The sequence below is a fragment of the Gavia stellata genome, chromosome 3, assembly GCF_030936135.1.
Source record: "Gavia stellata isolate bGavSte3 chromosome 3, bGavSte3.hap2, whole genome shotgun sequence".
Classification (NCBI taxonomy): domain Eukaryota; kingdom Metazoa; phylum Chordata; class Aves; order Gaviiformes; family Gaviidae; genus Gavia; species Gavia stellata.
Genome location: NC_082596.1, coordinates 97,382,284 through 97,409,909, shown reverse-complemented (window position 1 = coordinate 97,409,909; position 27,626 = coordinate 97,382,284). Strand labels below are relative to the sequence as shown.

The 27,626-nt window shown below is 44.8% G+C and overlaps 1 protein-coding gene across 3 annotated transcripts in view; it reads right to left on the bottom strand.

The window, feature by feature from the left end:
* GMPR (guanosine monophosphate reductase) overlaps positions 1-26,930 on the bottom strand; it is a 45,627-nt gene extending 18,697 nt beyond the window's left edge. Inside the window, exons 1-7 of one of the 3 annotated variants that reach the window (XM_059815218.1) lie at positions 26,802-26,930; positions 22,006-22,125; positions 21,252-21,335; positions 19,619-19,792; positions 10,730-10,811; positions 8,243-8,349; positions 2,553-2,595 (exon numbers count right to left, since the gene is read on the bottom strand). In XM_059815218.1, the coding sequence (XP_059671201.1) occupies positions 2,553-2,595; positions 8,243-8,349; positions 10,730-10,811; positions 19,619-19,792; positions 21,252-21,335; positions 22,006-22,125; positions 26,802-26,888 (697 nt within the window). In that variant the 5' untranslated portion in view covers positions 26,889-26,930. Of the gene's footprint in view, positions 1-2,552; positions 2,596-8,242; positions 8,350-10,729; positions 10,812-19,618; positions 19,793-21,251; positions 21,336-22,005; positions 22,126-25,945; positions 25,982-26,801 lie in introns of those variants that run through there. The other 2 variants (XM_059815220.1, XM_059815219.1) reach the window with 2 other exon arrangements.
* Positions 26,931-27,626: the final 696 nt, after the last annotated feature.

Here is a 27,626-nt window from a genome sequence, read left to right as displayed (position 1 = left end):
TCTACCTTGTTTCCCCTCTGTCAAAATGCCCAATTTGCTTCTGACTCCTGACACCAGTCAACACCAGTCAACAGTGTCACCTTCCACTTGTAAAGCTCCTCAGCATCTTCTTCATGGTTCTTCACAATTCTTCACTTGCACTCAATCCACTCTGCTCCTCTTGTTCCCATGAACTTGCCTCCTCCAGTCACATCGTTAGCCATTTGCCAACGTTAGTCTTCACACCTGGGATTCCCTCACACTTTTTATGAATCAAATGGCTGCTTTGTCACTGCTTTATAGTGAACACCTCAACATCCCTTTAATGAAGACTTTACAATGATTCACCAAAAAGAGAGAGTATAATCACTTTAACCAAAAGTCCTCTCTGGGTCCATGCTTTGCCCAGGCCTCCTTTCCCAGGTGAAATTGTACATCTGTGTGCTTTATCACCTGATCTCTGCTATCCAATATATTTATGTAACTCCTCTCCCCCAAGAGGCTCGCAGCAAGCACAGAGGTCTATGCTAGACAATTCAGTATCAGTATCAAGGCTTTGGCTTGTAAATGCTGGGCATGGAGGCTACCTTCTTCATGGCTCACATAGCCAATCACCTCAATAGCATTCAATAAACACTGATAGTAATAACATTACCTAGAAGCTTATTTTGCCACTCACCTTTGACAAATGCACACCTGGCTCCAGCTAGTCACATGTCAACAGTGTGCCTGCCTCAATTATACATAATCAGATATGGTAAAGTTTATTGCCTCAGGGTAATCTCTATCAGTTCCAGCCCTGTACCTGTGACACACAGGTCAGACTGATCTGTCAGGCCTACCGTCAGAGTAGAACTACTACCTGTATAATCTCAGCCTTCTGATGCTCCTCTGTCCCAGCGACAACCCATGGTAGCCTTCAAACATGTACCACTGTGAATCCCAGCACCTCCTGACAATCAGCAAGGCCAGAATCTCCCTTTCACAGGTTTCAAGCAAGCTTCTGTTCAGCTAGCCCAAAGAGACTACAAGGACTTTTCAGACTTCCTATGAACATCACAAAGGAAAACATTTTAAACACTATGAAGTTGCTTCCTGTTGTTCTAACTTCTGGAAAGGCTCTTGTTGAAGAAAGACCTTTTCCACAGGCCGGGTTTCTGTGCAGGCAGCTGGGAATGCAGTGAGGTCGCAATCCCAGTTCACAAGCTCCCAACGACAACACCAGCAAGAATTGGGGGAGTGGAGGAGCCAGCGAAAGTCAGGCAGAACAAAGGCCTCACTGCAGGCAGCGTGATGTCAGTGGGCTGGGCTGAGGAGAGGTCGGGTGTTTTTATAATACAATATTGTTGTCAAAGAGGGTGGATGCCGCTGTTCAGCTATGTCAGAATCACCCAACTGGAAGTATCTATTCCCTACGTCACGTCACCCACTGGGTAACACAAGGGTGCTGTGAAATCCTGTGACTGAGCAGATTCCTTGCTGGTAGCAATCACTCCATGCTGTGCTTAAAATTCTCTAATTAAGTCTTCCTTGTCATCTGACCTGTCTGAAAACAGGAGCTGTCTGCAAACTTAGAAGACAGATTTTGGTTTCAACCCTTCCAGGAGGCCCACAGTTTTTCTTGGCAGGTTCGTAATCTGAGTTTAGGCCTGCCCCTGCCTTCCATACTTGCAAAGCTTTCTGCCAAGCAGACATGCTGTATCATAATGTGCTAGCTGTTGTGTCGTACCACCCTGAAATCCCAATGAGAGATTGTGCTGTCCCACTGTATTCTGGGTATTACCCCACTGTGACATCTCCAAAGGGTCTGGCATTTTGGGGGAGTGAGGGAGTGTCTTTAAATGTCCTGTCAGCCCAGGATGCGTTTAGCACCTGGTTTACATATGCTGCTGCAACAAGGTTATGGCTAAGTGACAATCCTGACCTTGACACCCCCCCCAATGTAACTTTCATGCCCAACAGAAAATACTCACAGATTAAATTCTCTGTTCTGTCAGCAAGAGCTGGTGCAATTCACTGAAGCTATTGGCATGAGAGCAAAATCTGTTAATTATTAACTTAGATGTTTTAGACATCTGCTCAGCTCTAGGGGATACAGTATAAATAAAATTGCATCTCTTCAACTGGACAGCTGATCCCAAGAACATCTCCAGGGATCTGGCCTGCCTTTTTGTTTTCTTCTTCTGTCCAACACACATTCCACCAGCTCTTCGTCCATTCAAGGCCCAGGTCAGCCAGATCTGGCAATGTTACAGGCATCTTTGAACCCTACTCAGAAGAAACCCTTATCAGTTTTCTTTGTATTACTGTCCCAGTGGCTGTATCCCATGCACACCTGGCAGATAGTTTCTAAATAGGACTTCGACCACTGTATGTTTGGCGCTGCAGAATTTGGACTGTCTGGTCCAAAGAGCAAATTCATGTCTGGTGTATTAATTTCACTGAAGTCACCCACAGGGACGAACGTAACCTATTGCTGATTACACACTCAGGGTCAAACTGAGTCCTGCATCACTGCTGACCGTGCTGGAGATACATGGGGTGTAAGGGGTGGCACCACGCGCTGTCCTTACCAAACGCTTTGGCGACATCTCCTGGGCAGCTGCACCCTCCATCCTGCGGAAAGAAGAGATGACAGCGAGTGGCGGTGAGCTCACGCAGGGACCAGGCGAGTACCAGCGCTCCAACACCTGCAGCAGAACGGCCCCGCTCAGGAACAGCGGGTCAAGAGCTGACTGTGCACCATCAGTGTACATCACCTTGGCTGAGCTTTTAGGGAATCCATGTTATCCTTTCTATTGCTTTTCTTCTTTAGTCTCATTTACTCTACCGTATATACTACTACTAACAGCAGCAATGCAAATTCCTCACTGCAATTTCCTAAATCCCGGAAACTGGAAAACAAAAACTCCTCTGATGATTTGAATCATTCCCTGCCATTTTAATGAAAGGCTATGTGATGCAGAGGTACCACAAACCCCTACCTTAAACCACCAAAGACATTTAAAATAACTTTCTCAGCAGTTTACAACACATTAAAAGGTCACAGTGGGAGAGGTGAGGAAATATACCATCAGCTATGTTGGATTTTGATCTGATAATCTCTTTGCAAATTGGGTAATCTAATCTTTGGTAAGTGAAAATGAACCTCTCATCATACTCCTCACTGTTTGCTATGGGTTTGGTAAAGAAAAAACAGCACTTTGCAATCTTTAGCATTTTAGACCTATTGTTTCAGTTTCAGTGCAGAGCAAAGAAGTGGCTGATGAGGGGGGTTTCGGTTGAGGGGAGGGAAGTTATGTCTGTGTAAAAAAGGCTGTAAAAAAGGAATGGCACGTAGCAGAACTCATCATGTGCTATGGTTCTTTAGGTTTTGTAAAGGTCTCGGCATCAGATGAAAGATCCTTCTACTCCACACAGTCATTGTACCAAGAGGGCTCCCCATTCCTTTGCTGATCAGGGTCTGTTGCAAACCGCTGACAGCTTTCCTGCTTTTGAAGCTACTCCCCAGACTTGTATGGTTATTTTATTTTGCTTCACCTCCCTTCTGGCAGAAATACATGCCTGTGTATGACCTGTGGCTGAGCACAGCCAGACACCCCCACCATCAGCCACTTCAGAGCTGGCTTTCGCGGGTAGCTGGCAGTGGGGCTGAGCATTAGAACCTCTCTGTGCGCAGAAAAGGATTCAGACACAAACTGAGCAGGTGGATCTGAAAGTGAGTGGCTTTTCAAAGGGCATCCCACTGCAAACAGCACGTGGTAGAAGTTTAAAGGCTTTTATTCCATTTGCTGATAACCTCTAGCACATTATGCCTTTTGTTAAGCTAGACACTCTTGCTGTCAGCTCCAAAAGGAGTGCTGGGCTGACAGTTGAATCTCTCTCTCCTGTTAAGGGTTCTGCTTGTGCAATTCTTTCCTTCTGACAAGTCTGTCAGAGCCTGGAGGAGGGTGTGAGTGTGTGCACATGTGTCAGGGGAGGAAGAGCCGAGGTAGAAAGAGAGGTCTAATAATCTTCAAAGAGTAGTGTCAGGAATATGCCTGACTTACTGTCTGACTGAGACAGGCTGGCTATGAATGCTCTCTGGTACATGGGTTTCACTCTGTTCTTGTTGGGTGGCTCAGGGGCTGACTTTTATAATTAACCCAGTAGCGGCAGTGATGGAGGCTTTATGCTTTCAGAAGTACCATGAGGATGGAAGCCTTACTGTGTAATCATTAATCATCGGCTTCAAAAAATACCACTTTGAATGTCACCAAATTACAAAATGCTGAGCAGATTAAGAGACTTTCCCAAAAGCTTATGAGTTACCATTTAAGATAAAAGGAACCAATGATGATGATTCACAGCATTTCTTTATCTGTAGATGTCTCCACGTACTTCACATAAGCAGGTAAATTGAATGATTCACAGAAAGGGAAACAAAAAGGGGACATACTGAGCAGTAATACCAGAAGATGCTATATAATAAAGCTATATGCATTAAACCACTTCATTCCGTGTGAAAAATCAAGCACTCTGTTTAGAAAATAAGCCTGTGCTTCTGCTGCATTCAGTCTGGGAAGCTTCCACTTGCAGTTCAGCTAGTCCCAAGAGGGGCCTGGGTCTGGACTCAAAACGACTTGTAGAACTGCTGGGCTACAGCCATGGAGCTTGTTGCAGGCTCACCCTCTACGTCAGAGCCCTGGGGAAATGTATCTATACAACCCCCCCCGAATTCAGTAGAACTGGCATTATTCTCAAGTAAGCCTACTGGAATGGGTGGCCATGGGGACTGTAGAGGACATGATTCTGAGACAACTGGGTGCTAAGCTGAAGGAGAGAGGAAAACAGCTTTCCAGTCAACACAATTATTTTAACGTGGCTAAAATAATGTTATTTTCCCCACTGTTGTTCTCAGAACAGATAAACCATTTAACAACAACAAAATTTAGCCTGAGGAAAAGAAATACAGTATGGAAAAACAGTATGAACTGGTTGAATATTTAATATTATATGCAAATTATAGTAAGTTTATAACTATGATTTATACGTTTCAAGCAACCTTTGTAATAAAATGTATAACCAGCCCTTCCTACAGTATTAGCAAACAGATAGGTATTATTATGTAGAAGGTATATAAAGTATGTGGCATATACAGCAGTAGAAACAATACATATGGTGCTTTATTCTGAACTACATATGCTGGGCATATTTCTGTGTGGAAAGTGTTCTGTTTGGAGGAGGAGATGGTATGGCAGTAGCTGGGTGAAGAACCTCTTAGTCATTCTTTTCATGGAACGCTGATGGCCCATCACCCAGGCAGGGTGAAGGGGAAATAGGGTACTCTATCAAATGATAGCCAAATGAGAGAGGACACATGCAAGGCTGCTTTCCATTCCCCACATTGCTGGCTTACTAGAATATGTGACTGTCTCTCTATCCAGCAGAGCAGTTCTCTGACCTACAAGAAACAGAAACTTTATCTCAAGTAGGGCGTTTCTGAAGGAGCTCTCCTGCTAAATGGCTTCTCCCCTGTAACTCACTGCTGCACCTTCTCAAGGCCAATGGATTAGCAGGAGTGAAAAATGAGACCATTGGCTCCCAGACAAATAGCATGGGACAGAAACAGTGCCTGTATCTTTGACAGGGTTTCCTCTCTTCTTTCAGTGAGTCATGAAAGATTCATTTCTGAGGTGAGTTTTGAGTCTTGAAGATAATTTAGCATGAGGGAAGTAACTAGTGCAATTTCACCTCCCCCTTCTCTGTGTAAGTGACTCTAGAGAGACACCAGGCGTTCACTTGGACTATCATGTTTCCCTAAAAATTGTCACCTTCTTTGTCAACATATCAGCTCCAAAAATCATGATCATTTCAGTAATAAAATTGTGTTTAAAATCCCAGTTTGTGCTGCCATCCTAGCAGAGCTACTGGAGAATGGGCTTCAAGGGTGCTGTGTTCCTTGCAGTGCCTGTACTGTGCTCAGCACCATCACTGTCCCATTCAGTGAGTGGGACTTCTTTCTTTTCATACCTAAGCTGAGCCAACGTAACAAGAAAGAGGAGCACTTCAATGAAGGTACTGGACAAGACAGAAGCAGATGCAAGAAAGCACCCCAAGGGACTAATCCATATCACACCATCAGCTATAATCTACAGGAAGATAGCTGGTAGGCTTTGAATCTTTCCACATCCTTCCTGCCACTTCCATATCAATATAACAAAAAAACTGCTGGACGTATTTTCTCCTGCCAAATTGACACAGATAGCTGTGGTAATACTCTGACTGTAAAGGTCTCCTTTGGCTCAGGTAGGGTGTGCCCCTCCTGAATCTACATAACAACAGTAGTGAGACATTTTGAGGGATGCCATGTATACTTGTTGCCACTAGACCCAATTATATACTTAGGTTTGTTCCCATACGGTGTTTTTCCCTCAGGAGGATACCTCTCTTTTGTGACACTCTTGCCAGAGCTCTGGCAATGACCATGTAGTCCAGCCTTTTCTTTCCCCAATAAACGCACCAATACCTATCTGAATGCTGCAGAATTCAGGCATAATATCCTCACCCTTGCTTCAGTCTCCTTAGCTTAGGTGACAGAGCTGAGTTGCAGTGGTATTAGAGACCCCAGTTACAGCTGAGGGCCCAGATGTTGTAGCAGACAGGTGTTAAACTGCCCTGCTATACTCCCCCTGTAATGGCTAGGGGGTTGATAGGTGTGGGCTCACTGAAGCCAACATGACCTAAGCAGGTCAGGAACTGGTCCATCTGCAAAGCAGCAAAGGAGAGGAGGAATAGTACAGAACCGTCTAATTTTTCAACAGTCTAAATACACACTCCCTGTTTTCTTGTAAAATCAGAACATTATTCTGAGGGTTGCTAGCAGAAAATTATTATTGCAAAACTAGGATGGGCCTCTGAGCGCCACTGCTAGGAAGACACCTATAGCTATCCTGCCTTCATAGTAATGAGTCAATCTTTCGTGCTCTACTGCACACATATTCTGCTGTCTGCTATAGGCATAAACATTTGTAATACTGCCCAAGTCATAAAATCACAGACTGCTTTTCTCTTTTTCTGCAAAATTCATATAGGGGAGCCATGGAGAGGAGGGAATGCATATGTATTAACAATAAAGAGCAAGAGAGATCCGACTGTAACACATACTTGTTTTCTTGCTCCATTATACCCATAGCTCCAAGAAATACAGTCAAGCCCTTTGCCCATCCACAGTCAGTTTGCTCTCCTCTGCCCTCCTTCCTCAACAACACAACACACCCCCTTTCTCACACAGACACTAGTCACAACTGGGTCGAACAAATCAGGGCCTTCCAGTGATTTCACTTGGCAGTAGATCTAAAATTCAGTGTGTGGTCTGTCCTAGGGCTGCAGAAGGAGACTGTTGGCTGTTAAGGGTACCTGTGAGCACAGCACGCTGGCTAGCCCTTATGCCTTCCTGATGACCAGTTGCCTCACAGATAGCGTGCAGAGACTCTGCAAGCCTGGCACAGTCAGGGGCACACTGACTGGCCGGGCGGGCCTGCCTAAGCACACAGGACCTTTGGGTGCTATAGGCTGCAGTCTAGCTCAGTCTGAGGCCGTGCTTACAGATTTACTTTTTCTATGTGAGGTGAATCTGGTCTTGCTGGTAGAGTGGAAGCTGCTATTAGTAGGCAATACAGATACAGGCTCTTTTTTCTCCACCGGCTCATTATTTCCCCACTACTTTGTGAGAACATAAGTGGCTCACGTGCCAGCTGTCCTCAACAGAGCCACCTCTGAAACACTCCTGCCCCTGCACAGAGACTCTGTGAGGATGCCATCTGAAATCAATCCAGCTGCTAGGACACAGATGGGCTCATATTGTTTTTACCTTGTACTCGCCTCTACTGCCTGCCTGTCCCTCAGTCCCACTCTCTGGGGAAAGCCATGTTTAAATTTCACTCATTTTTCAGAAATCTTTTGTAGGAATTACTGCTTGCTTCAATGTGAAAACACTATCAAGCTTCCTATTCGTTCATGTAACAGCTTACTTCATTCAGGGCGCAAGAAGCAGCTTTCCAAAGGCACAAACAGCAGTGAGGTGCCCAAGTCTTTTTAAACATTAGAGGGCGTTGGCTTCTTTACATTTAAATCTCCACTGACTACCATAGGAGCTAGTATAGGGGTCAACTGGAGGTGACAGAAGGATAGCCTTTAACATGCTGGGTACTGGACTGTTTGATTCTCCTATTCCACAACGATTTGCACAGTGGGAATCTGAAAGTAGATGATATTTACTTACAGAGATGATATGTCCATTCAAGCCATGTGCTGAGTCTGCACACTCAATAACAGCACTTAGCTGTGGATAGCCCACCCCCGTCTTAATCCGAGTGGTACACACAGAACCTAGACAAGAAAATGAGAGGAAAAAAACAGAGTCCATTAGGCTGACAGAAAAGATACAGCTTGTTTTCTTTTTCTTGTGGAAAAAAAAATGTGTTTCTATCTGTATTATTTTTTCCCTCAAGAAGTCTCCATGGCTAATGTTGGCTTCCCATAGACAAAAGGAACATACAGGAACTTGAGTTTTGAAATGCTATCACACCACTGTATGGGAGCTGTAATTGAGGTGACTGATATCCCCCCTTTCTTCTCCAGGGCCACAATTCCCAGTTCAGGTCTCATCAGTAATGCATCCTGGTGAGAGAATTACTGCATCGCGAGAAAACGAATCTGCCTGAGGTGCCTGAAGGGAAGAGGGACACAAGGACCAGAGTCACAACCCCTGAGACTCAGCAGCATTTAATACCTGAATATTTCTTCCAATAAATACTTCTATCTCTTTTCTACATATGTTTTTAAAAAGAATTCTCAGGGAAAATCTGTGCTTTTATTTTCTTTTTTTGTGGAGATCTCCCACAAGGGAGAGAAACTCATCTTTTGCCTAATACAGCAGAAATATTTGGTTGATTGCAATAGTTGGGAATATAAGAAAAGCAGCACACAGCATTTAAAAAGTGAGATAAGTAATCATCAGAAAGCTGTACAGTGTAATATTACAGGAAATATACTAATTCTATCTGATTATTAAACTATATTACTTATACACTTACATGGTGCACATATATATAAAAATAAAGGTATATACAGATATATAAAAAAACCCACTTGAATGATAGTTCAACATCATAATAGGGCTACAGATCTTTTGGAATACCTTCTCTATTTTTCTCCTCAAATTAAGAATCAAAATGAGGACTGCTTTTTGCCTGTCCAGGTCTTATAATTTAGGATACAGACCATAAAGGTCTGCATGATAACAAGAATTTCAAAACGGATTCTAAACCAAATACAGTGAAATCTGGATCCCTTCACCCAGCTGATATCCAGTTATACTCAAGCTACCAGTAAAGTAAAAGTTTCCAGAGATCTTTCAAAGAACTGACATGGTGAAAACACCGAGAAGTATTTCTGCAAAGTAGGAAGAAAATTAGTTTTAAAATAATCTCCACAGGGTGTGTACTTATATATGTAATGCTTTATAATAAAGCACTGCTATTTTCCACAGGATGGACCGTTATCTGGAAGAGAGTCTCACAATCTGATCTTCTGTGAGGAACATTCATTACTTGCGGTTTTGGGTGGTCAACTTGTACAAATCTGTTCAGGAAGATCTCCAGAGAGGGCTACCCAGCATTTACTCCTAACTATTTCCACTTTGAGGCTACAAACTATAATATTTCTTCTTCTATATCTGAACTTGTCTGTGACAATTGCACCACGACATCTCTGTTGTTTATTCTTCACGTATTTTGCAGTATTTATTGCTGTTTGCTGTCTTCTGGGCACAACTGCAACCTTTATTACATCATTTGCTTTGCTCAAATTATCCATTCATGAACCATAACTATTTGGCACTGTAGAGTAAACAATCTGCCTGCACTGCACTGGCTGACCACAGCTATACTGTCAGCGGCACTTCCGTTAGCCAGTTTAAAATCTAGCCCACGCATGGTGACCCCAGCTGCAGTCTATGAAGAAAATAGCAAGAGGAAGGCGCACACGAACAAATGCACAAGGCAGGTAAAGAAAAAAGGGAAGACAGTATAGCAGTATATGCCAGACAACAATATTAGGGAAGGGAAGGTAGGAAAAACACTGTAAGAAGTTTAGGGTCCTCCCATTTATCCATGGGCATGTTACAGTGATAGGTAATAAGTAAGTGCATTAATGTAAGTATTGTAGCTCCCAGGCAATAATAACAAGTAGAGGCAATGTTATCTATACTTCACAATTAATTATATTTGAAGACATTGACAAGATGGGCAACCTCAGAACACAAATAATAAAGCTATTTAGAATCCTGTCTTTCCTTGATAGAAGTGGATACCTGAACACAGTCTCCTTTGAGCTGGGATGACTCAGCCCCTTTTCAACAGGCTAGAAAAAAAGTTCCTAAACACAACACGTATTATCACTGATAATATCAGCAACTCAGGCATGTCAGTGCTTCCAATAATAGTCATCTTCACTGCCAGAAGATGGAATATGTAATACTTTGCAGTACGAAACACTAGAATATGTAATACTTTGCAGTACGAAACACTAGCACCCTGCCCATATATTTCTTAAATATACCACATGCAAGGGCACTGTTACTTTATTGACTTGAGTGCGTCTAGGCATCCTAATGGGCAAGCAAACAGCATTATACACTGGTTCCATCTGCACAACTCCCCCAGCAACACTACCATAAGTCACCCTTATTTGACTGGACTTGACTTACCTGGTCCGATACCCACTTTAATAATATCTGCTCCAGAAAGAATAAGTTCTTCTACCATCTCTCCTGTGACCACATTGCCTGCCTAGACAGAAGGAACAATATCACATATATGGGAGATTTCAAGACTACTGCAGTAAAGACTAACAATGATAATGTAGAGTTTTATCCAGAGCTTTTATGAGTTGAACTATATAGAGTCAGGAAGAATACAGTTCACCATATTGTTCACTGTGTATGCCACAGAGATTAAACAAATCATACACGTACATTCTCGAGTCAAATGAATTTCATGATTGGTCCAGTAAACCTCGATCCTTAAGAACCCATCAGGTTGTCTTTGTCTTCTATCCCCCTAATCCTCACCCAGCAGCTCTCACCCACATCATCCCTAACTGTAAGGGCTATACAGTCAAACCTCTCCTTTACATACAGTGCAACTCCCCCACCTCTCCTGCCCTGCCTATCCCTCCTCAACAGCCTATAGCCCCTATAGCCCTCCATCCCACTTGCCCACCTCACTTTGTGGGAAGATGTTCAGATCTTCTCTAAAACCCTGGCAAATCTTTTTCCTTTAGGATTTAGTATTTTGAGTACTGAAAGAGTAAGGAAGGTACTGTTCTTGCCATTTTGTACTTTGGTGCCAGGATTTGTATGTACATTCAGACTATGTAAATAAGGGCATTTATACCATATACATTCACTTGGTTGTGGTGATGCCAGAGGTTAAAGAAAGGGGTTTAGTTCCCTCTGTGAACTTCACAGAGATGTAGAGAGCATGCTGTTTATGGTGAAGTCTTCTTCTCGGAAAGAACTACTGAATTGTTTTGTGTTTTTTACCATACTTTTCCTTGCACTTCCATAGCTCTTTTCCTCCTTTGGCCTTCATCCTCGATACCTTTCTTGAAAGTGATCGCAGCCCTCTCAGCTTTTGTCTTGCTCCATTGAGTCATCTTCTTCTGTAGGCCCTCCACATCCCTAATCAACTGCTTAGTCTTTGTTTGCCTTCATCCCAGACAGAATTTATCTTTCTTGAACCTGAGGAATGAGAACTGTCCATAGTGGTACAGGTGAATTCTCACCAGGGCTCTGCACAACACTTGCCTTACCTACAGAAATATCTTGCCTAACACACAACAAGGCATTTGCCTGTATCCATGGCTCATAGTCACCCTGTGATCTACTCATGCCTCCAGAAACAACTGCCTCCTCCGATGTTTCCAAGCTGAAGCAGAAACTCCTGGTGCTCCATCTGACGTTGTGTTACCTATTTCTACTCTGCAGTTCTTCACGCATGCTTTATTGATGTAGGGGCTATCTCTTCTGTCAGAGCTTCAGCTGGTAGAGAGTATGGGAGCCATAGAAATGTACCATGAAATACAGCTTTTTCTGGCTCATGGATGCCATGAAATCCAGACTACAATGTGGACAAGGAAACCTACATTTCTTGAACTGTGGTTTTCTGCAATCTAAATTCAAAAGACCTGACCATGAACTTCACCATCTCATACATTTGATGGCATCAAAGCATGAAGGGTAGAGCCTGAGAGATGTGTTAATGAGGCTTTCACCCATCAGTAGCTTGCTGCAGTCCAGCTCCACACAGTCACGACCAGCAGATCCAGCCCTCCACCGCCCGGGTGAGCAATGGATGCAGTGGGTGTGCTCCGAGCATGAAGCTGGTGGTGTCAATCTAGTCACTTTAGAAATGGATGTTTCCTCCTAGGAAAGGGAATAACCACAGTTGGCATTAACTGAACTTCCATTTTGGAAATTTAATTGGAGAAAGTGCCAAGTCAGCTGATTTGGCACTGAAAAAGCTACAAGAGACAAAACACTGGTAGGTCAGTGTGATGCAGTTACTGGCACTCCTATTGGTGGGGATAAGCTTTACCTTCCAGGACCGTGAATACCGACTGCCAAGTTTTTAAGTGAATTCTGCAGGCATTTAGTGAAGAGGAAGGTGAACCATCAACCCCACACCACCATGCCCACTAAACCATGTCCTGCAATGCCATGTCTACACATTTTTTTAACACCTCCAGTGATGGTGACTCCATCACTGTTTGATGCACCCGAGGATGCGATTTGCCCTCTTGGCTGCCAGGGCACACTGCTGACTCCTGTTGAGCCTGCTTGTCAACCTGCACCCCAGATCCCTTTCTACACGGCTGCTCGCCAGCCACTCCTCTCCCAATTCATTCTTGCGACCGGCATTACTCCATCCCAGGGGCAGAATCTGCTATTTGTTCTTGTTCACTTTCATGCCACTTATGATTGCCCAATGCTCCAATCTATTTAGATCCCTCTGCAAGGCCTCTTGGCCCTCAAGAGAGTCAATATCACCTCCCAGTTTAGTATCATCAGCAAACTCACTAATGGTGCATTCAACTCCTGCTTCCAGATCATTGATAAAAATATTGAACAGAACTGGCCCTAGACTTGAGCCTTGAAGAACTCTGCTGGTGACTGGCCACCAGCCAGATGTAGATCCGTTCACTGCAGCCCTTTGAGCTCTGGCGTTCAGCCAGTTCTTCACCCAGCACACCATGTACCTGCTCATCCCACAGTTGGAAAACTTGTCCAGAAGGATTCTGTGATGGACAGTATCAAAAGCCTTACTACAATACAGAAAAACTACATCCACTGCCTTCCCTTCATCCACTAGGCGGGTGATCTTATTGTAGAAGGATATTAAATTAAACAGGACTTTCCCTTTGTGAATCCACGTTGACTATGCCTGAATATTGCATTGTTCTTTAAATGTCTTTCAGTAGCACCCAGCATGATCTTCTCCATAATTTTTCCAGGTACTGAGGTTAGACTAACAGGTCTGTAGTTTCCCGGGTCTTCCCTCACGCCCTTCTTGCAAAGTGGAATAATGTTGTCTAGCTTTCTGTCAGCAGGGACCTCCCCAGACTCCCAAGACCTTTGATAAGTGATTGAGAGGGGTCCTGCTGTAACATCCGCTAGCTCCTTCAGTACTCTGGGGTGAATCCCATCAAGCCCGTCATCCCCCATCAGATGTTTGAAAACCAAGTATGGTTTGGATTTCAGCTCTGTGGCTTGTCTCATGTCTACAGCATGTTCCTAACTAGAAAAACTGCACAAAATAAACCTGTATGAAACAAGTCCAGTTGCCCACATCATCCGTTCTGCACTTGTACTGAGACGGGCTATTCAATTGTGGAGATCTGAATTTAGGCTCTAGATATGTTCAGAAAACCTTTTACGTAATGATATTCCAGGACTCGGCAAGTGTTTGTAGCAGTACTGATATAGGCAGAGCAGGAGGCAAATCCTAAAATCCTTACTTAATATTTTCTTAGTTTTTATTGAAACAAAACTCCTATTGAAGTCAACAGGAGCTACCCAGGGAATGTTGGTCAAGGCCTATTCTCCACTTACTGATTTTAGGCTCCTATTTCACCATTTATTTATTTTTAATGAATTTTACTTCCCCCTTTTATTAGCCTGAAACAGCTGACAAGCCACCACCTGAGGCACTTATAAAAACAACGATACTGTTAGGCAGCAATTTGTGGTTTATGACACAGGACCACTTAACTTTGCTCAAAACTGCATGATATTGATTAAAAATAAAATAGAACAGTCAGGAAATAAAGAATATATAATAGGTACAGTGTTTCCAGCTAAGCGCTGCTTCCTTTCTGCTCAGTGGCAATTTGTTATACTAAGTGTTGTACACTCCAAGGCGGGGTGACGGAGAGCATGCTGCTTACAACATTAAGGAAGCAGTTTACATCTGGAAAGCAGATTACTACCTGTGCAGCATGACACACAGCACATTACAACTTGGTGAAATACTGGAGTACGTGCAACAGATTCATAAACAGGTACAAACAGGTATTAAAGTCAGTGGCTCCATGACATTTGGGATCCAATATGTATTTAACTTAAACAGCAGTGTCTTCTTATTAGCAAAGTATAGTGGGTTGTCACACTGTCTCTTCAGAAATGCTAACCAGACATTTAACGTTAAGTTACTGCTAGAGAATGTTGGAACTGCATATGTTGATTCAAAATGCTCATCCTAGCCGGGAAAAGCACTTATGCCCCCAGTATACATTTTTTCCTGGAATGCATGTACACACATCAGTGGTTTCTGCCTTTCTGAATCTGCAGATCCTTAAACAAATTTTCAGGGAAGATGTGGAGGTCTACATAGCAGACTTCAACCTGTCAATGACAGACTTGCTTCTTTTAGGTACCTTTTGCAGACCTCAGAGAGCACAAAAAACCACTATGAGAGAGGCACAGCTATCTGTATGTGAAGAGACCCTAATATCACAGCTGAAGAGCAGGGAAAGCTGTTTTCCTACATCCAGCTGAACTCCACCTCCACTGAAACCAATGCTTGCTTTACCATTGATACCACTATGACAGCTGAACGGAGGCAAAAGGGCTTTTGAAAGCCCCACCTGTAAGGTAAATCCAGAATACATCAACTCAAAAATAAAAGTGAAAAGGTGAATATAGAAAGACTGAGACTAGAGAGATGAAACCCCTTAAAATTATCTAAGAATATAAAGCAAATAAAGTAATTGGAACTTGTACAAAGAAGCCACTATAGACAATACATTTTGTAGTGTATTTGGGCAAGTCGTCAGGGAACATAGTAATTGCTGGAAGTATTCTATTAGTGAAAACCATGCTCATCTTAAAGATGAGCCCATCTATCAATGCATTTCTAATCTGCTGCAGAACTGGCTTTCTTGAAAGACAGATAGCCCAGTAATTACCTTACTGCTAATCTAACTTTGCTACACCTGGTAGTAAAATAACAGCATCAGTAACAACTGAAAGTCAGGTAAACTACCATGCTTTCAGTGCGGTCAGTTATTAGGGGCTACAACAAACTACCCTGGCTGTGGGCCTGGCCTTACACACTCAGGGCGACATTCAGCTAGATCATCACTCAGCGTGAGGTTTCAAGTGAGCATCACCCTGACTCATTCCAGCACTATCCAGGATGACTGAACTGCAGGTCAGTCCTGGGGGAAATCCTGGCCTCAGAAAAGTCAAAGGGAGTTTCACTACTGACTTTAATGGGATCAAGATTTCACATAACAGGATTATAAAGGCTACAGCTTCTCTGACAGAGATACAAAATTAGTGAACACAGTAGGGCAGTGCCTCTGAATTTCAGTCAGGCATTTGATACTGTGCCTCATAAAAGCCTGCTATAAATATCGAGTCACACTAAGACAGGAACACTGCTGCACTGATTGAAAGCTGCTGGCAAATGGCAATGGATCAAGCTGGGGAGAAGTGTCTGTGACAACAGTTCTCAAACTTTCTTCTTGTATCTTACAGGAAAGCACAGTCTGTGCCTCCACACTATCAGGAACATTGCCAAAGGACACCTTCCACCCACCAAAGCAAGGGGTGCTTTACTGTAAGGTGGCGAAATGATGCCCTTTACAAGGCTGAGCCATACCAGGTGGGTGTTTGCACTCAGAATTGTGACTGACCCAAGACAGCCTTGGCAGCATCCCTGTCTCCTACCCTGGGATCCCAGCTGTCTCCTGCTCTGAGACCCCAGCCCTGGTGGACATGCTATGACTGGATTAACTCTGCTGCTTGTTCCAAAGATAAACTGGGAGCAGTCTGCATGGCTTTCTCTGACTGAATTCTGCCTCCACTAAGGCCCTGAGAAGTTCTGCTACTGACTCCAAGGGGAGCATCAGTTTCTGGCCCCTGCTGTTTCCCTCTGCTCCTGCTTTGTGAACCCGCTTGCCTCCCTCTCTGGCCCACATTTTGCGAGTGCTACTGGACCTGCAAGTGTGGTCCTGCTCCAGCCTTCTCCTTCCTGCCACACTCTCTGCTCCACTCCCTAGGGTTTTTTCTGTATAATGAACAGAGAACACTACGAAAAGAAAAATTCAGGATAAAAACTTGGCAAAGCTTGCTGGCAAAGATACCTTAGCTTGCTAAACAGACTTCTAGTGAAATGGAAGAAACCTAACATCTACAATTACACTAATAAATAAGGACTACACTTACTGTAATACAAAGGCTCTGACCCTCCATCATGAATGTTAACTGAAGTTTTGCTTTGGAATTCAGCGAGTAGGCACAACCCAAGCACACGATGCTGTGCTACAGCAGAACACTCCACTGGACCATTACTCTTGATTCTGAGGGGCAGTGCTGCATTTGTGAGACACTCAGGAGACTTGAATACTGCTTCTTCCTCCATTCTCAATCTAATAAGTGATTTAAGGCAAGTCATGTTGTACCTTTGTGCCCCTGTTTGTCTTCCTTGTCCTTTGTGTTCCATGGAGAAACTGATCCTCTTTGTAAATTAATATAAAAGGCAGGAGTGAAAAGAGCTTGTGTCAGAGCCAGGCAGAAGAAAATAAGGTAATGTGATTATAAAAGCAAGTATTTAAAAAGGCAAAACTGTGCATTTGAAAGGTTGTTACACAAGAGACATCCTCCATCTGCACTGGAGTACTGGCCACAGAGGGTGCTACGATAACCACAAGTGCACATCACCTTTCAGCCTCGGGGCTGAGCCCGTTACATGGCCCCTGGGAACATACATTCCCTGAGACCTGGGGTTGGGTTACTGTTATGTACTGCACTGCAGCTGACTGTGGAATGAATGGTCATGCTGAGGAAGGCAAACAAGACAGCCTGCAAGGTCCTGGAGATCACTTTCAGCTATGAGAAAGCTTCTTTATTTTTATACCTTCTATTTAACTGCTAACTCTTTTGTTTGAAAGCCACAACAGCAGAAAGCATACTGCAGGCATAGCACAGAGACATCAAAGCAGACAGAACAGGTAGCAGCAGGACATGTCTTCCAGAGTATCATAAAAAGGAGCGTAGACAAGCTCCTGCATTTCAGCCAGGAATAGCTTCAAAAGGCTATTTTGGCAGAGAGTGTAAAGTAAACTCATTTGGAAGTGGGGTAGAGGTGTGTGTCCCTAGTTGAATCAGAGACTTTCATGGACTGCACAGACTCTGGAGGCTTTGGAAAAGAGGTTTTGGAACACACCAAGTTTGTTAGCATGCTTTTAGGAATGGAAATTATCCCTGTGCAGGAGATGAAAAACATGAGCCATACTAACCATATTCAGCGAAAGGAGCTACAATCAGAGGAGGCAACTGAACACGTCAGGGCTGTATATGTGCTCAAGCAGGTGGTGCTGTCAGAACAATGAGACTTGAAGTAACAATAACCTTAGTCACAGAAGCAGAGAAACTAAGTAGGTAGCTTAAAAGATGTGGGAGGTAGATGAGACTGGCTTAAGGACCTTGGACTAAAATCTGGGCTTGATACTTGACTTTGACATTGACCTCCTGTGCCTTCTGGGCAATTCATCTCAGTTGAGTTCCCTCCTCAGTCAGCAAAGTCAGCAGTCTGTGGGGAGGTGGAGGATGGGATGACACACAATTTTCTTTCCACTCCTGATAGGGAAGATTTTTTTTTTAACTATGTGGTTTAAGCTCCTTCCCACAACTCTTCAAGCGAAAGACACTGGAGTAATCACATCACTAGGGACAATACTTCAGATCCAAAGCAAGGAAACAGCTCCTTCCCTCACTGCCGTGAACATGGAGCAGGAAGCTCAAGAAGCCCAGATCTATCCTATCATACTTCCAAAAGCTCTCCCCAAAGCCATGGGAAATATGGCCATACCAAAAAGGTTCCCACGTCTGCTGGTAGCTGTTGAAGGATGCCTATTCATTAGCCTATGATAACCCAGAACCCCACAGGCATTCCAGCCCACTTCCATTTTCCAATGCTACCATCATTCAGAGGCAAGAACACTGCCTTCCTCCGACATGGGAAGAAGGAATGTAGTCTCCCCTGAGCTGCTTGAATGTGCAGTACCCTATTGAGCCAAGTCAGAGTGTGCATTTATGACCATTTCACATTTACTTTACATGTGTGAAGCTTTGTGTCTGGCATGAAAAAGTGAGAAAGTGTTGCCTAAACACATGATTTTTTGCTGCACTGGCTTGAAGAAAGTCTAGTAGTCCCATCAAGAACCTGCTGCTTGTTTGAGAATTTCCACTATTCGTATGGAAACAAATTCAGACCCGTTTCTTCAAGGCCCCTGGGACACAAGCAGGAGCTGTAGGGCTCTGCTGCAAGGAGTCCTGTGAGGATGCAAACACCCTACTCTCAGTGCAAAAGGGCTGGAGGAAGTATGGCATTAGTGCTCTGAGAAGGGATAGTAACATCACAGAAGGTGCATGAAAAGCTCCAGTATTGACTATTTTGCTCCCTGATGACCCCATTCACAGCTGCACAATACCCCTATGACTCTTATCATAGGCAAGGATCAGTCTACATTCAGCTAGCTGTCTTCATAGTGATCTAATAGACTAAAACAGCCATTGGCCTCAATTGGGCAGAAACCTCAGCCCATTCCCACAGCAAACCTCAGCTTGGAATCACCAAAATAAACCTACACACTTTATGATTAGAGGTCACATCTGGTGTGGGAAGGAGTATGTGAGTAGGAAAAAAATTGGATCCACCCAGCCTGCCACGCCAACGTCAAACTGATCCAAGCACACATTGAACATTCCCACAGAAATTATCAGCAATGGAAGACTGACAATGCCAACATGTTATTAAACAGTCATCATTTGGCTCAGAGTCAACATCTTGCTGATTTGAAAGGGCAGATGACTAGAGCTGCCCTCTATATTCTCAGATGGGTATCTGTCCACATGTATTTGTCTGGAATACAAGAGGTTTGAGTCAGACCTTTCTTTCTTTCCTTTTTTTAAATGAGGACTCAAATTGATGGAGCCACCACAGAGCTTCTGATGCCTACCAACCAAACTCTGGGCCCTGTTCCTGGACAGAATTCCCACACACCCTCTCCACCCTTCCTACACACTTACCATAATGGTGTGATGTGGGAACAGGGCACGGACAGACTTCACGAACTCCACAAAGTGCTCTGAATAGCCGTTTGCCACATCCAGGCAGATGTATCTGATATGTGGAATGGCCTCTAGAATACTTGTTAACTTGTCCAAATCAGCTTTTCCACTACCTGAGCTTGCCGCTACATGCTAGAAAGACAGGGAGAACAAAAGGGAGTAGTAGTTTATAAAAACTGGGATAAACACACACTTCGTATGTCTTTTTCTGCATAGTCTTGGCAGGGCTTGTGCTGGCAACTACTGAAAATCATACTATGTAATACGAAATAAATACCTTCCTGGGAATATCAATGTATTATTTCTGTTTTGTTTAAAGGCTCTAAAATACAGCAAAATTAGCATTTTATCAGCTCTTCATTCCCAAGTGGATTCTCATAGGCAAATATAATCCACTGAGATGGATGAAGGCTCAGCCATACTCATATTAACACAAACACAGAAGCAGCCCTAACTTGGTATATTTCCAGGAAGGCAGAGTGGCAAAATTTGGGGCACTATCAGAGAGTGGAATCTGGGTCTTTAAGGTCACCAAACACTCCCTTGATCTACAGAATCACAGAATAGTTGAGTTTAGAAGGGACCTCTGGAGATTGTATAGTCCAACCCCCTTGCTCAAGCAGGGTCAGCTACCATTGAAAACAAGCAGATTGCTTCCTCCTTTGTCCTCCTATGAGTTCTTTCCAACAGAAAAATAGTTTCCACAGCTGTTGGCCCGCAAAACCTCTGCAGAGATCCAAGGTCACAAAGCAAGTCAGTATTTAATCACTAGGAGATCCTACTCCAGTGATTATGAACGACAAATGAGCAAAGTGCCAAAGCGTTCAGACACAGGATATTCTTGGGACCACTTTCTACCCTATAGTGGCGTATAAGCAACGCTGATTAATCTGAGTGATAGGCTGGCTTTCAAACAACCCTGTAATCAATAGTCTTTATAATGTTTAAATTTACTAAATGGTGTTTCTCTGTAATGGCTCAGGCTAAGACCCTGTGAACAAGTGGGGCAGCACAGCTAGTAGTAGCACAGTGTGAGCTCTAGTGCAAGGAGGTAAATGGAAGATACATATGCTCTGTCAACTTTCAATGCTCATCCCTGCTTGGGCGCAGCACCTGAGGCCCTCCAGCCCGCAGGCTCCAGGTCCGCTTGCGCACCTGATAGCAAAGACTCTGCCTAGCACAAGGGCGCACAGGGCCAGCTTGTGGTTCAGCTATCGAGGCTATCTGCATTTGTGGTCTTACCTTCTCCCTCATCAGCACTACCACAGCTCCCAACAGCAACAAAAGCAGAGCAGCTAGACCTGTTCCCAAATATTTCCTTCTTCTTTGTTCAGGATACTTGTGTTTCTGTTCCAGGCATATATAAACTTTGCTTTTTTGCATCTTAATATAAGCACTTTCATAATGGACTCACATAGCTTTTTTTTTTTTTTTAAAAACAGGACAAGCCACTTCCCTTAATGCTTTTAAGAACAGCAAATATCTTCATTCCCCAAAACCTCACTTGACAACAGTATTCCCAAGAGACCCCAGTGTATGTGAGTTCAGAACAAAGCAATAAACCATAATAATTTACAGTATGAAAGCGTACCTCAAGGCATTCTGGGTGATTGGCAGCAAACAGTTTCCATTCTTCCAGAGAATAATGCTTGTGAATTGCAGTGAACATTGCATGCTAGCAAAAATAAGAAAAGTGATATTAATGTCCAAGTTAGTAATCTTTCCCTCAGCTGCGGAACAACAAGATATCAGAAATTCCCATTTTAAGTATAGGCTCATCCTGCTTGAAAGAAACAGTAACAGTGAATAACAGACCATAACTCCAAATGGCTATTGAAAGGTAACTTAGCATACTTAGCCAGCCTTTCAGGATCAGGTTTCTGATGTGTTTCACCAAGTTATGGTCAATATTTTGAAAGTGCTCAAGCACTGCAAGAAATTAAGGTAAGCCTTGAGGCCAGATGCTAATGAACTAGTTACTCCTGACTGCTGCAGTTTTATCCAGTAACCTACACTTTCAAAACCGCTGTCAGCTAATAATTTTTTTCTGGAAGGGAGTACAATATAGACCTCAAAAACTAAGCTCTAGAAGCTCCACCTGAAGCTGAGCTACACTCAAGATGGAAGCTTCCCAGTAAGCATCTCCACTGAAACAATCTTTTACCTGGAGCCCTGCCTCTGGTAACTGTATTGCTGTAAAGGCACAGCTGCTTTGCAGTGAAACCACACCCTCTTGTTCTGGATTTCTGTCTGTTCTCCAACAGACATAGCTAAAAATTAAAAGAGGCGGCTCACTGTCACCCAGTGGCTTCCCAACTGTTGCAGAAATGAGAATCAAGACTTACTTTTGCCATAACTGCGGCCATTTCAAATGTCCCCACAGTGTCCATGTTTGCCACTATAATGGGAATTCCTGTGTATGTCTGCTTGGAGTTGCGGAAGGTGAAGGTGCGCGTGAGGTCGACCTGCAACGAATAGGCACACGTTCTTTTAAGTAACTGACTGCAGTTTAACAAGAGTTTTGCCACTGACTTCAGATACAGCAGGTTTGGACATTTCCTCACATTTCCTGTTCTTCCGCCTTTCATTCCACTATTATCTCACTTAATTTATTTATTTTGTTACAACTTCTGCCTTCAAATTAAGAAAGAAAATATAAACGTAAAATAATGTTTTCTCTGTCAAAGAGAGTTCTTGCTGAAGAAAAAGAGAATCAAATTATAAAAAAGGGGTTAGAAAGGAAAGAAAGGCCAATGAGGACTGTGGACTATTTTATATAGAAGTAACCTCAGCTGTTTGTTTGGCTGCCTGAGAAACCCAAGTGGAAGTCCTAACTCCACAGAAGTCAGAACTGGAACTCCCTCTGTCTCCAGGGCATAGAGGGCTCTGTCCCAGTCTTTAATGTAAATGGCAATAAAATAAAGCAAGCTCTTACTTTTGGCTATGGTTACCAGCACTCTTGCCATAAAACATGAACAATCATACCCTGACTTACTAAACCACGAGGCTGCTGGTTTCTAAGTTAATTTCTTACAACTGCGTCAGCCTTCACCTTCAAAGTTATTTCTTCTTCATCATCCTCAAATGATCATGGTAACATCAGGCATCTTGTTCCTTACATTTGCAAGAGATAATACCAAATTTAGATCAGTTCCCACTGGTCTACTTAGCATCTTGCAAAAGGGGAAAAAAACCTCTAAGAAATGCACAACTGTAAGATATTAGGTTAGTCTCTTTAGTAACAGTGCAAATGAAGGCTCTTTCATAGTTTTCCATTACTTCTCACTTCAGCTTTAGTCCAGGAACATTCAGAGACCTGAACTGAAAACCATCACCAGAAAGGAAGCGATATAAAAAATATAGGACTTCAATTATTTATTTACAACACATTTTGAGCACTGTCATATTGCATGCTACATTCTGATTGTGATTGATTAATAGTGTGTGTGGGTTATTATTGATTTATGTAAGAGAAAGAACTTGGTGTCTCAGTGATATATTGTGAAACAGGTTCTCATTTTGTATAAGCTCATAAGGGAAGGGTGACTTTGGTGAACAAGCTAAGATACATCTTAATGGAGACTCACCCTTCTTTCCATTTACTATCAGAAAGGCCCAATTCTCCACCCATCACTGATGACATAATATTCTTACGGGAATTTCAGTTGCAGCTAACATGAGAAAATAGTATGAAGATAGGTATGAAATAATATATTTTACTCCCTTTTAATATAATTTATTAACTGGAACCAAGGAAAAAAAGACAGTATCGCACAACCAGTTCTACACAGACAACAGTGCCAGAAACACTGCCTTACAGTTTTACAGAGGAAAACACATCTTTCAAATGAAATTAAGAAAGAAGTAAAGAGGAAGAGTATGCTTAAGAAAAGACTGAAGAAAGATGCAAAGCTATGCAGGGAACACAAGGCCATCACTCTTTCAGTGACTCTCACCTCCACTTACTGTAACTTCTCATATAGTAATTCCTTTAGCCAACCAGCCAGATGGATCTCATGCAATTATCCACACAACTGATAATACTGTAACAGCAGGCATTTATGAGGGATAATTGTGGGGCTTCCCCTAATGAGGCTTCTGTTCTAGAAGAACAGGAGAAATAGCACACTGGGTTGGTGATGTTTATATGGTGCCTGAGTTCTCCAAACAGCTAGTACCAGATGTCTGGGAAGGAAACGTAAGAATAAGGCAAGTTTTCAAAGACTCTTTCCCTAGCCTACCTTCCCAGGTCCCAAGAAGCTGATGTTTAGAGACCTTCAAAGACAAAGGTCTCCTCCAATTCAGTGTGCTAAATAGCCACTCATGGTCAAAGAACTTGCCTTGTAATTTTTTTAATCCTTCACACCTTTAACCTCTTCAAAATCCCATAGTAATAAATTCCAAAGATGAATTATACGTTGCACAAAAACGACGACCTTTGCCTGATCATTACATTCAGTGCTTCCTACTTCTTGTTTTGTGTGAGACAGCCACTTGTCAGTTTCATCTTTTCCGTTCCACTCCTCCCTTCACAGACTTCCAGCATATCCTCCACAGCTGCTGCTTCTCCATGCTGAATAGTCCCAATAGGTTTAGTTTTTTCATCACGCAGAAACCAGTCAATACTGCTGATCATCCTAGCTGCCGTTCTCTGTACCTATTTTAGCATATTATGTGTTCTTGTGAAGGGATCACCAGAACTGTGTACTCAAGATGGACATACCGAGGAGCATCACAAAGCTAACTGGTTTTCCTTAGTTCCTCTAGTAGCACTTCTGATCATCTCTTTGTCTCTTTCCTGAGTGGTAACAGCTAATTTATAGCTTACTGTTCTATGCATTATGAGAAAATAACTTCTGACTCTAGGACTGCTCACCATCACTCAACAACAGTAAAAGTTTCTTTAGAAAGAAAATCATTAAACATATTTTATAACTCCTGCCTAGACCTTCGGCATATGAATGTACTAGGACATTGGCTGTTCTGTAGAAGCTCCCTGGAATTATTTGAAGTTACAAATTTAAATTAATGACTAGACTTCCTACAGGACACTTGTCTGATGAACTTAAAATGGACAGCCTGGAGAAGCAAGTCCAGCAACAGCAAGAACAGCAGGCTACGTGAGTACCAAGACCCCACAGATAATGCTGCTCCCACTCCAATTATTGCTTTAACCAATTTTGACACTTGAATTCAAGCTTCAAATTTTCTGGTATCTTTTCAAAACAAGAAAGCAATCATGGAAAATTAAGACAGTGCAAGGAATCAAAACCAAGTACCAACATAGCAGACCTCCAAGAAGAGCTGCAAACACCCCAAACTGCCTAAGATGCTGACTTAATCCTCGTTACTGCATAAAAAGCTATCCTTGCGCAAAATGAGGCATTCACACCAGAGAAGCAGACGCTTGCTGATATAAGCTTCAAAGCAGCAGCTTGCTGGGTAACAGGCACTGTAGTATCCTGCCTCTGTTCCTCTGCCAGAACTACTTATTTATATTCTTGTTTTGAAGCAGACTGGGGCTGTCCATTTCAGATCTGGCTCTCACAGACACTGTTTATTCCTGTTGCTACAGCCTCAGTGATGGTGTCCAATTTCTTAACCTTCATCGGTTTTCACTGACCCCCCTCATGACATGCACTTTTTCCCATGTGAAATGTTTTTAACAGTTCATCATAGCCACCCGTTACAACCCTGCCATATCAGCTCGTGTTCCTCCTATCGTTTTCCCTTCCCAGCAGCCCTTCTTTCCACAGCCTGCACTAAATATACAAAACACGGCACTTGAAGGAGCCATGTGCCACTCGGTGGAGGACAGCTCCACCTGTTTGCCAGGCCAGCACAGTGGATTTTAAAGAGGGACCGCAGGTCCCCAAGCAAATGGCTGGAAAGGGCCTACGGGCCTTATGAGCAGTAGTTGCACGCGATGAGGGGTTACTCAGCTGGGACACCGTTCTTGGTGAATTAAAAACGACTAGCCTGAGATTACCTTTCTACTAAGAGGGCGTCTCCAATCTTACACCTTTATAATGGCAAAGTTTTGCTTAGTTGTTGCCCTCAAAATCCCTGGCCATAGGCCCGTAATAAACATGGCCACCCCGCTTCGCTTTCCAGTCTTGTCTTTCTACCTCACTTGATTTGTCTCGGTTTCTCTCTCTAACAACTCCGCTTCCCCTGGAGAAAAGCTTAATCTTCTTTCCATCCTCCAGCACAACGTAATTCCTTCATTAGTCAAACTAAATCCTTTGTTAACCTTGAGGTTACGTGAGGTAAACGAGAAGGCACCTTCAATCCTGAGGCAGCCATCTTTTTTGTAGAGGCAATCCTCAGGGGATTTCCTGGGGTCTTTCCTGATCCCTGCTGAGAAATAACTACAGCAATATCCCGGCTAACAGCGGCCCTGTGCCAGGCGGGACGCAGAGCCCCGGTGGTGGAGGTTACCGTGAGCGAGGGAGGAACGCGCCCCACCGCCCCAGGTTTCCACCCGATGGGGTCCCAGCCCGGGGCACCCTGTGCCGCGGGAAGCGCTCCCCACCATCTTCACTGGTTGGTTTTCTCTCGCTACTGTTTTTTAAAAAGAGCATGTCAGTTACTCGGTAACAGCGCTGCCCACAACCCCCGGGGCTGAAGGCGAAGGTGCCTGCCGGCCCGCACCCCCGGCTGGTGCGTAACCGGGCACCCCCCCGCCCCGGAGAGGGGCTGGCCGAGCTGTCGCTTCCCCGCTGCCCCTAGGGCAGGCAGCCCCCGCGGAGAGCGCAGGTCACCCCCCGCTCAACGCCGCAGAAATCGGCAGAGGCACCTGTTAGGAGCAAACAATCCCCCCCACACACCCCCCGCCCGCCCTATTTTTGCTGCGGAGCGGGGGAGGACGGCGCGGCACCGGCGTGCAGCGCCCGCCGCCTCCCGCTGCGCCGGGGCTGGCCTCGCCAAGGGGCGGGGGGGAGACGCCGCGGGCTCCGTAACCCCGGCCCCCTCTTCCCAGGAGCAGCGGCATCCCCCCCGCCACGCAAAGGGCGTTTCGATCGGGGCCGGCATTGCTACGTGAGGCTGGGGAATAAAAATAAAGCAGGGAGGGAAGGAGGGGTAAGGAAGTTGGGCGCTGAGAACGCAGAAAAAGCATGCTGGGTTCGAATGCCCCCACCTCTGATCGGCTTTTGAGGCTGCTTCTTTTAGGTCTGAGCAGGACATCTTTAAAGTCCAGTTTGAGGTCTGCGTCTACCCGGGGCATCTCGCTGGGGTGGCGGGGAGCGGGGCTCTCCTGGCGGCGGCAGTGGCGGCCCCGCTGCGCTCGCTCCGCTCCGCTCCGCTGCACCGCGCCGCCTGCAGAGCCGCGCCGGCCAAAGCCCGCGGGCCGCGCACGGAGCCTATTTATAGGGCGCGGGGAGCGCGGCGCCGCGGCCCGGGCCCCATCGCTTTATTAGGAGAGGGTTGCTTTCAGCTGAGTAGCCGGCCGCCCCCTGCCCCTTCTCCCGCCGTAGCCACCCCTGCTTCTCCACCGGGATGGGCGCTCTGTGTGTGGCGGGGAGGGCAGACGGGGACGCGGCGCCCACCCGCAGCCGCCCGTGCGGGGCGAGGCGCGGGCACCGCCGGCGGCAGAGCGGCCTTAAGGGCAAAGCAAGGGCAGAGGAAATGGTGCCTCCATGTGACCGAGCGGGCGGCCGCGCCCGGCGCCGCCGCCGCTGCCGGGTGTGGGAGCCCGCCGCTGCCGGGCGGCCACTGAGGGGCTGCGCTGACATCTTTCCCGCCCTCCACAGCCTGGGGCGGCGGTGGCGGACCGAGGGTTGCGGAGCGAGCGCCGCCCGGCGCGGGGGCGGGCCTGAGGCGGGCACACCGACCGGCGGGGGGGGGCTGGCGGCGCTCCCCAACGCTTTTCGGGCGGCCGCGGCGCAGCCCAAAACTTGGTGCCCCCGACCTCATAAAAGGCCGTCCTTTGGTCTGCCTGGGCTCTGGCGGAAATCCGACTGTG